Source organism: Miscanthus floridulus, chromosome 6 (assembly GCF_019320115.1).
Source record: "Miscanthus floridulus cultivar M001 chromosome 6, ASM1932011v1, whole genome shotgun sequence".
NCBI classification, from domain to species: Eukaryota; Viridiplantae; Streptophyta; class Magnoliopsida; order Poales; family Poaceae; genus Miscanthus; species Miscanthus floridulus.
The window spans coordinates 114922787-114933487 of NC_089585.1; the positions used below are offsets into that span (position 1 = coordinate 114922787).

General features: G+C 44.4%; 1 protein-coding gene across 1 annotated transcript; it reads left to right on the plus strand.

Moving 5' to 3' along the window:
• The first annotated feature begins 1609 nt into the window (after nucleotides 1-1609).
• On the plus strand, nucleotides 1610-8025 carry LOC136456668 (aspartic proteinase 36-like). The gene is made up of 10 exons (XM_066456601.1): nucleotides 1610-2166; nucleotides 3466-3595; nucleotides 3706-3965; nucleotides 4214-4441; nucleotides 6480-6642; nucleotides 6748-6821; nucleotides 6906-7002; nucleotides 7085-7151; nucleotides 7450-7521; nucleotides 7652-8025. The coding sequence occupies exons 1-10, from the start codon at nucleotides 1610-1612 to the stop codon at nucleotides 7822-7824; spliced, it is 1821 nt and encodes a 606-aa protein (XP_066312698.1). The 3' UTR covers nucleotides 7825-8025.
• The last annotated feature ends 2676 nt before the right edge of the window (nucleotides 8026-10701 follow it).

Consider the following 10701-nt stretch of genomic DNA (forward strand, 5'->3'; position numbering starts at 1 on the left):
CTGCCAGTTTTTGCCAGAATCTTAAAAACTAGGAAGCTGTTAATAGCCAGCTTTTGCCAATTTTTTGTTACCCACAGAACAATAAATGAAGTCAGATTCTTAAAAACTAGGATCCAAACACCCTCACCATTTCTTGTGCCGGCTGAGGCTTGCTGCTGCAGCGAGCTGTTTCGATCACCTTGTTCGCTTGATCATATCAGCCGTGCTTATCAGACATGATATAATATTTTTCTCTCACAATAAAATATCGTCAACCGATTTATAAGTAGCATAAACGATCAAGCGAACAGGCTATCCAGAACGCATGACTGGAACGCATGACTGGAATAACTTGCCGTCGTTCCAGTGTTTCAGCCTGGTTGCCTCAACGGCTGAACCAAACCAAACCAACCAACCACTTGCGTCCAGGCCAGGGCAGCAACTTCCTAGCAACGGCACAGGCAGGCATGCCATGCGAAGCCACCTGGAAGAAGATTTCTTCTTCTACCTGCCCCGTCAGGGGAGAGGAAGAAGGAAAGGTGCTCAAGTCATTTTTTCTGATAGCAAGGTTTCTTTCTAGATTGATCAATGGGTACACGAACATGTCCAGATCGATCATTTCAGAAGTTTCTCCCCCAGTTGTGCACGTTTGTTGTAAATCTAGATGATCTGAGCATACATCCACACCCTTGACTAACCGAGCTAGTTCAACTTCTTTTCCTCTCCCTAATTTCTACGCTAAAGAACAATTCAAATTCAAGGTTGCTTTTCACGGTAGTTTGAGAGATGATTGGCTCAAAGTCCTTTAACAGGTTAGCGTATACTGTGGTCATAGAAACTAAAATTTTCTGCTGTCGTAGTGTTGATCAGTCGATACTTAATAGTAGTGCATTATTGTTTCTTTCCTTTTCAATCAAGGGGGGTGTCACCATCAATATGCAGTTATAAGGAGAAAAAAAAACTCGCTAAAATTTTCTACGCGCTTTCTATTTTATGAGCTCACGATAGTTGAATATGTTGTTGGAAACTCTAGAAGTCAACATCGATGGAGAAAAAATAATGTTATAGAGCATTTTACTCTAGACTTCATAAGTAGATTCCAAATGACAATAAACAAAGACTGTTCATGTTTATAATTCTTTTATTTCTGTTGGGATAACGATGGACACCTAGGTTAACTCTTTATAAAAAGAATCCTCACTGACATTGATATTATCCGAAACCCTTTCAATGCCACCGCCCTGGACATAGGTGGCTCCATGTTCTTTTTATATTGGAGAGTGGATCGATGTGTCAATGACAGGATTGCAAAAGTTTCCAGTAAATATGCAAGTTTACTATTTAGCAAAGATATTGAACTTTGATACGATGCATATTATTGTATATACAATATACATTCCTATCATATATCCAAATAAATAATTCGATCTTAAAAAGATGGATCGATTTTCCAATCCATGATTTCATCATTTAGCAGCCCTCTTTTGAATAAATCGGAGTATTATTGAGAACAAAACCAAACCCATCACTTTGGTCAAAGGCAGCAAAGAAAGGCGACCAGAACAGGGGGCGGCCATGCCAAAGACGAAGAAAAGGAGTCCGCAACTATAAAGCGGCGGAACGAAGCCGAATGGAGGGAGAGAGGCGCCGGGCGCGTACACAGCAGCCCACACGTAATCCTTTCCCCGCCCTTTCACACTTACCCCTCTCAACTCCCAACCCCTTTACAAATTCGGGCCTCGGGGAGGTGTTATATACTCTGCGCCGTAGAATTAGCGTCTCTTCCGAGGGGCTCGCCGCGAAAAGGAGCCGCCCCAAATTTTTCCTACGGCCACACGAGCAGCCTCCGCGCTCGCTCCTGCTCCCCGCGTCTGGCTGGTGTCGGGGACCGGCCCCCCCTCCTGCCCGGCGCCCGCTGCGGCTGGCTCCCCCGATGAGGCCGCCGGAGGTGGCGGTGGCGGCGCTTCTTCTCGTGGCGGCTGCGGCCGCGACCGCGGCGGAGTCGGCAGCGCCGTTACCGGCGGCGCTGCGGCTGGAGCGCGCGGTGCCGCGCAAGGGGGTGGCCCTGGAGGAACTCAGGCGGCGGGACGCCGCGCGGCACCGTGTTTCGAGGAGGAGGCTGCTCGGGGCCGTAGCCGGCGTGGTGGACTTCCCCGTCGAGGGCTCCGCCAACCCGTACATGGTCGGGTGGGTGAGCTGCTGCCTCCGCTTTTCCTCTCTATTGTCTGGTGGTGGTTTAGGTTCGGTTGGGATTGGGTCGGCTGTTTGCGATTCGTGGAAGAGTGGGAAATTCGAGCCTTTTTCGTTTTTTTTTGTTGGTTCGGGCGGTGAGCCAACAGGCAGTTCGTCGGCTAGGCTGCTTGTGTCCATTCCTTTTCCCAGTTGATGAATGGCCGATGCTGATTCGATTGTTTATGCTGTTAACTCGGTGGCTTTTTTCTGGTGGATTTCGCGTGCATTCTACCAAATTCGTTGAGTTATTTTTTTTTCTTTCTTCTTGTTGTTTGTGGATGTTTTTTTTTTTTTTTGCGAGTTTAGTTCAGTTTCGCTTCAGTCCGTAGATTCGTTCGTTTCATTCCAATCATGCAGCTATGTTAAAAATGAGATCTTGTGTGGTGCCTCATTGCTCTACTCGTGTCATTCCGGTTCTTACTGAGTAGCCTCATCCTAATTGATTCACTTGTTAGTGAAATCCTGTACGGAGAGGACTCATTGCGTTGTGAGGACTTTCTAGCTTTGTAGAATCGGTTCCAGAGTCTAGAGTCCGTTTAAGGCAATCCTTACTTTATTTCATTTTCCCTCCTTTGCTTTTGCCTAGGGTCAAATCCTTCGTCGGGAAACAAATAGATTTCCTAAGACGGCAACTTAGGATTTCTCCCTTCTGTTAGGTTTCTATCCTATTTCTTGAACGATCAATTTCAGAGTTTCAGAGTAGGAAGAAGTTTGTGGAGCAAAATCGAGCAAGCTGTAGAAACAGGGTTGTTTGCAGTGTATAGGTAGCCATTAATCATAGTGACATAGACGGCTAGCGCTCGGTGCCAGGGCATCTTTCTGGTTTCCATCTACAAGATTTAGGAGTAGTAAATTTATTTTCTTGCATGTATTTTTGGCAATGTTTGTGGTGTGCATATGTTTAGACCACTCCCCTAATAGTAAATTCCTGACTTTAGTTCAAATAGTAGATAACACCTTATTGAAGTCATCATGAATGTTGCGATCCACGATTGTCACACAAGCATGCTATTCCTTTCTATCCTCAATTTGGTTAGGATACACATCTCAATCTGTTACCCAACACATACTGCTGTGCTGGTGATTGATCAGCGAACTGTAGTATTATCATTTCACCAATTCATTCTAATTTTCATTCTGCAACTGGGCTTGTTGGTATTTGATATAACAGAGATACATTTTTCTTCTGTCTTTTATTTAACATGGTCTAGTTGCCTATTTGTCTGGTAATAAAGTTTGAATTTGAGTTTGCAGGCTTTATTTTACCCGGGTGAAATTAGGAAACCCGGCAAAGGAATTCTTCGTCCAGATTGACACTGGGAGTGATATATTGTGGGTAACTTGCAGTCCTTGCACTGGCTGCCCAACATCAAGTGGACTCAATGTGAGGCCAGCTTCTTATTTTTGAATTTTAACAAATGCATAAATGTTCACCTATTGTTACTTGTTAGTCAGGGAACTCCTGATTGAATGGTTACTATTTTTGTTCCTCAGATCCAGCTAGAGTCCTTCAGCCCTGACTCTTCATCAACATCATCCAGAATAACATGCTCTGATGATAGATGTACAGCTGCCCTCCAAACAGAGGAAGCAATCTGCCAAACCTCAGATTCCCCAAGCAGCCCTTGTGGGTACACTTTCACCTATGGTGATGGGAGTGGCACATCAGGGTACTATGTGTCTGACACGATGTTTTTCGAAACTGTCATGGGAAATGAGCAGACCGCCAATTCGTCTGCTTCTATTGTTTTCGGGTACAGTTTCCTTGGAGTCCTATATCATTTTAAATAATTGAAAGTACCTGATGTTATTTTACTCAAGTTGCCACTGAAGTTGAAAATATTTTCTTGTTCTGTTAGTCATTAGTCAGCTTCAAGTCTAGCTATGTCGCTCGATTGCAATTTTATTGACTCATTATCCTAACTCTGATTTTTTTTTCTACCAAGATTTTCAGTAGAATATTATTTATGAGCTCATGAATGTTTCAATTTCTTCCAAGCAGATGTAGCAACTCACAGTCAGGAGACCTGACGAAGGCAGATAGGGCAGTTGATGGAATTTTTGGGTTCGGACAGCATCAACTGTCTGTAGTTTCACAACTGAATTCTCTTGGGGTGTCCCCTAAGGTGTTCTCTCATTGCCTGAAAGGTTCAGATAATGGTGGTGGCATTCTTGTGCTTGGTGAAATTGTGGAGCCAGGATTAGTGTATACTCCACTTGTTCCATCACAGTAAGTTTCTTCCCCTGAAATTACTTTGGGTGTAAAATTTCACAAATCTGCATGCTATCTTATGTTTTAGTAGCCATTCTACTGTTTCTACCCCTGTTTCAAAGTGCATTTGTGATTTTGCCCTCGTTTTTTTAACTTTGTGATTTTACCCCTGCGATTTTTAAACGAAGGAAGACTTTACCCCTGGTCTGTGAAGTCCCTTTAACAGTGTTAACTTTTGGACAAAAGGACAACTTTGCCCATGCATTTTTACCCGTATTTTATTATGTTATTTGTGTTTTTACCCCTATTTTCATACAACAAGTTGACATTTTTTATACAGATTTTTTTAGAAAAATTCGACAACATTTCAGCTGACAATCCACATAAACACAATTTAATATCACACAACTAGTACATATAAACCAGATCCATGTAACATGTCATCATAGTACCATAATAGAAGCCAACATACAGGTCCAAATGACATGTCAAACACTAATATATAGGTCTAAATGACATGTCAAGCAAAAGTAGGAGCTACTAGTGAGTTCTCTAGGCAACTAGTAGTGAGCTACATATCAAGCATTGAAACCTAACAAAGTAGCAAGCCTCCCAGAAGTTGCTCCTCTTCCCCTTCCTGAAGCACTTGCACTTTATATGAAAAAAGAGAAGAATTATGTTAGTAAAGTTACTAAAATATGTAGTAAAGAGAAGCACTTGCACTTGCAGGGTCTTAGGATTGATTTCATCCCATGACATAAATAGCAGTGACTACAGATGCAAATGAGCCTTCTGAAGTGTTCAGGGCTGACATTTTGGCCACTTTGCTTATTAAGTATCAATTATTAAGTATCAAGGACAGAAGCCCACATAACATAAGTACTTAAAGCTGTGCCTTGAACTCACTATCCACTAATCATCCACACAAGAGATAGTTCAGTTGACAACAAATTGGTAACTGGGTCATACCTCTTTCTTACCTTTATTTTTTTTTCTGACATCATTGGATTAAGATGACCCAAACTACATGCCTGAGCCTGGCTCAAGTGCTTTCTAGTTCCTACGCCGATTCATTGCAACCAAAAGTGTATAATTATCGACAAGGAAGTGGCCCAACAAACTAGCCGCGCCTCTTCTATCCACCACCCAATTGCAACGGAGGAAATAAATTAGCCGCACAACGGAAATCATCACATCTCTGGGAGAGACAGGGGAGGAGGAAGGAAGGGGGATTACATCTTGCTGGCCGTGTCGTCGTCGTTGGTGGCCTGCATGGCCGCTGGGCTGCTCCACGTGGAGGCGCTGCCTCCCCCATCTCCTGCTGCTGCTGACGCCTCCATCTGGGTGTGCGCGGGTCGATCGATAGGGGTGCCGCCGGCCGCACACACGGACGGGTACAGGGGCGGGGCAGCGGGCGATGCCCCAGCCGCGCGGCCGCGGGCGCGAGCCGGAGCGAGGGGTCGGGGTGGGCACGCTGCAGCCTTGGTGGCCTCGCCGCCGGGAGGAGGGATCGGGCCAGGCTCCGCTGCAGGCCGCGCGCGCCCCAGCTGGTACCCCCGCCGCTGGGGCGGAGGGACGAGCCACGGGCACGAGCTGGGGGGGAGCAGGGCGGAGAGATGAGGAGCCGCGCCGCCGCTGGTAGCCACGCTGCGCCGCGGCCTGGAAACCCTAACACATGACTCTGGTTCGGGAGCGTTCGACTGACCGAGTGAGGAAGGGGAAAGGGGCTGAGGGGTATCACTGTCTTTTGGTGTACGTGCTTTTTCTTTTTTTTTTCTTTTTTTTTGTCATTTAATCCTACCAATTCTAACAGTGTTACATAGTAGGGGCAAACGGGAGCTTCATTTATAAAAAAAACGAGGGTAAAATCACAATGTTAAAAAAGAAGGGGTAAAATCACCATTGGACTATGGAATAGAGGCAGAAACACCAATATCCCTTTATGTTATGTTGGTTCTTGAACAACCATTTCTGGCATTGAGAAGTTCTGGAGCCTCATGCTCATGTATTCCTGATACTAACCACTGCTTATGCCAATATTTGAAATGAAATATAGGCCTCATTACAACTTGAATCTGGAAAGCATTTCTGTCAATGGTCAAAAGCTGTCCATTGATTCCTCCTTGTTTACAACATCAAATACACAAGGAACAATCGTGGATTCAGGAACAACATTGGCATACCTTGCAGATGGAGCCTACGATCCATTTGTTAGTGCGGTGAGTTTCATATGGTACACAATATTTTCCTTATAATGGCCATATACGGTGAGTCTACATTTCTTACTAATTCTGTGTTGTAACTGTCTGTATTCATACCTGCAGATAGCTGCTGCAGTCTCTCCATCTGTACGTTCTCTAGTCAGCAAAGGAAGCCAATGTTTTATCACTTCCAGCAGGTTTATTTTCTTTCTGGAACCAAATTAAGTGCTGTTGTCCTTTGAGGTCCTGGGTTCCTTATAAATGTTCTTACCATTTGGCAGTGTTGACTCATCGTTTCCAACCGTAACCCTTTATTTTATGGGTGGTGTTGCGATGTTGGTGAAGCCAGAGAACTATCTTTTGCAGCAGACTTCTGTTGTAAGTCGTCGTATATCTGGGTTAATTGTTTCTTGGAGAGGCTGTGTCAAGTGCTATAATATCATGTCAATCATGGTTGCAGGACAACAATGTATTGTGGTGCATTGGTTGGCAAAGGAACCAGGGCCAAGAAATAACTATACTTGGAGGTTAGCCAGTCTAACTCTGGACACAGTTAACCAATTTAGATTGCGCATCTAGCTATAAGATTTCAGGCTGCTGTTAAATGATATGGTTTTATGAAATAAATCAAGCACAAGCATTAAGGTCTAGGATATAAGTTTGACCGTCACACAGCCAAATACTACTTATGTGCATAAATGCCCAAGCACATAATACCTCTGTGGAGTCTCGTTGTTTTCTCACCGGTGCTATATATATGTAACACCTCTCTGAAGCCTGACTGTTTTCTGTTTGGTGTTAACTATGTGGTCCCTCTTGTCTCAGATCTTGTTTTAAAGGATAAGATATTCGTGTATGACTTGGCGAACATGCGCATGGGCTGGGCAGACTACGATTGTAAGCCCTGATTCTTCTTAACCAATCTGGCTGTTCCTTAGTTCTTCATTATCGTCATCTGTCAACCTCATTTCCTTGTGGCTAACACTATTGGCCCCATTTCTTTGTGACTGACACTATCTCTTGGCAGGTTCAATGTCGGTGAATGTCACCACATCATCAGGGAAGAACCAGTACGTGAACACTGGGCAGTTCGACGTGAATTGCTCGGCACGGCGTGCATCATACGAGAGCTTGATACCAGCTGGGATCGTCACCATGCTTGTGCATATGCTCATTTTCGGCAGCGGCTCACGTAGATAGCAGGCGAGCTAACTGACATCATGATTTGATTCTTTATTATTGCGTTGGTGTATCCAGAGCTGAGAGACGTGGTCGTCCCTGCTGCACGTAGTCAGTTAGTCGTATGCACGAAGAAGAGTTGCCATGACTTGAGCATTCTTACTGTACATACAGAAAATGAAAGGTCTATTGTTCATGTAGTACGGCCTCCTTTATCTCAAATTGCAGAGCCCCTTTCTTCTTCTTTGGTCTCTGCTTGGTCGTGCTCTCAAATTTAATCTGCCATAAAATTTGGATGCTATTGTGTTACTCAAAACAGAGGGAACGACAGATCATGAAGTAAAAGCTGCCTGTTAGCTTAGCAACTGGATCCTGCTGGGTGTCACGATCAGTGGTGAAGTCAGGCCAAGATAGCAGAAAACAGAGACGGTGGGGCTGTGTTCACAGATCCAAACTACTGTTCTTTGGAAGAAAAAAAAAGATACACCAAGCTATAGTTAGCTAAGAAAGAAGCAAAACAAAATACTCATTATGTTAAGTTATTATGATTTACCTTTATTTGTGTGGATGCATGCATTAAGAACTGTAATGTATCTTGCTAAATAGAGTTCCTAGTGAGGCAACTTCTAGGACTCCTTATGAACTATGGATACCAAGGAAACCTAGCTTAAGACACATGTATATTGGGGGTTATCTAGCAGAAGCGAGATTATACAATCCATATGGAAAGAAGCTTGACGCAAGGACCATTAGTGAGATTATACAACCCGCATGAAAATAAGCTTGATGCAAGGACCATCATGGTTACTTCATTGGCTATTCAAACGATGTCCACCACATTGTAATGGTTCGATTAAGTAAAAAGGGTAGCTCGAAAGAACACGGCAGAGAGAACCGTTGGTTCCTATTTACTGATTGCCAAAAGGTGGTAATCTGAACAATTTAGTCAAATAATTGGTTATTTGAAAGAAGACGGTAGTGAGACGACAACCGACTCATGTTGACTGATCGCCAAAAGGTTGGCAATTTGAACAATTTGATCAAGTAATTGGCCATTTTTACTGAGTTGAGAAAGTTTATTATTATTATTTTGGAATAACGACATCTGTTTAAGTATTTTGCTATCTCTGTGAAAGGTCCTAATATGGCTAGAGAAGATGAATAGGCTATTTAAAAATCTACAAATCAACTAGAGCAATTTGATTAGTATGACAAATAGCGAAAAACAAACTTGCTCTAGCTCTACAAGGGTTGCAAGCCACCTATCCAATAATTCTAGTTGCAATGATTCCTAGGCACACAACTTGCAAAGTTACTACTCACTAATAGCTCTCAATCTTGCTACTCTAAAGAGCTCCACTAGATGAACTTAAAATAACAAAGCAAGCTCTCAATTCTAATTACACTAAAGAGCTTATCACAACTAGTTTGCAAAAATATAAATGAGTGAGTAGAGTGATTATACCGCCATGTAGAGGAGTGAATCAATCACAAGGTGAATATTAAATCAATCACCGGGAGAATACCAAATGGCAAGAGACAACCGATTTTCTCCCGAGGTTCACGTGCTTGCCAACACGCTACGTCCCCGTTGTATCGACCAACACTTGGTGGTTCGGCGGCTAAGAGGTGTTGCACAAACCCCATCCACACAATTGGACACCGCAAGAACATACCCACAAGTGAGGTAACTCAATGACACGAGCAATCAACTAGAGTTACCTTTCGGCACTCCGCCGGGGAAGATACAAATTCCCTCACAATCACCGAAGATGGCCACGAACAATCACCAACTCGTGCCAATCCTCCACCGCTGCACCAAGCCGTCTAGGTGGTGGCAACTACCAAGAGCAACAAGCGAAATCCGCAGTAAAACACGAATACCAAGTGCCTTTAGATGCAATCACTCAAGCAATGCACTTGGATTCTCTCCCAATCTCACAAAGATGATGGATCAATGATGGAGATGAGTGGGAGGGCTTTGGCTAAGCTCATAAGGTTGCTATGACAATGCAAATGGCCAAGAGAGTGAGCTTGAGCCAGCCATGGGGCTTAAATAGAAGCCCCCACGAAATAGAGTCGTTGGGCTCCTCACTGCACTGAACACGGGCCGATCGAACGCTCCGGTCAGATTGACCGGACGCTGGACCTCAGCGTTCGGTCATGCGATGTGCGCCACATGTCATCGGCTTCAAACGCCGATCACCTGATTACAACGGTCAATTGATGACCGGACGCGTCAGTTAGAAAGTGACCGGACGCTGGACCTCAGCGTCCGGTCGTTTCCAGTAAGGTTCCAAACGTGAATTTTCACGACCGGACGCGTCTGGTCATGCTCGACCGGACTCACCCAACGTCCAGTCACTCAATGTCTCCCCTATGCACCACATGCCAGCGTACGTCAGCATTAACTAGACGCACCCTGCCAACGTCCGGTCACAAGACCGAGATGCGTGCTCACTGCTGCTACTGACTGGACTCTGAATCTAGCGTCCGGTCACTACACCACCAGCGTCCGGTCACTCTGTGAACCCCTGTCTTTTCTGTCTAGGACGCCGGTGGCACCGTCGGACTGTCCGCACTCTACGGGCGGACACTCCATCGGTGAAGTTTCTAACCCTTGCTTAAATGTGCCAACCACCAAGTGTATCACCTTGTGCACATGTGTTAGCATATTTTCACAAATATTTTCAAGGGTGTTAGCACTCCACTAGATCCTAAAATGCATATGCAATGAGTTAGAGCATCTAGTGGCACTTTGATAACCGCATTTCAATACGAGTTTCACCCCTCTTAATAGTACGGCTATCTAACCTAAATGTGATCACACTCGCTAAGTGTCTTGATCACCGAAATAAAATGGCTCCTACTATTTATACTTTTGCCTTGAGCCTTTTG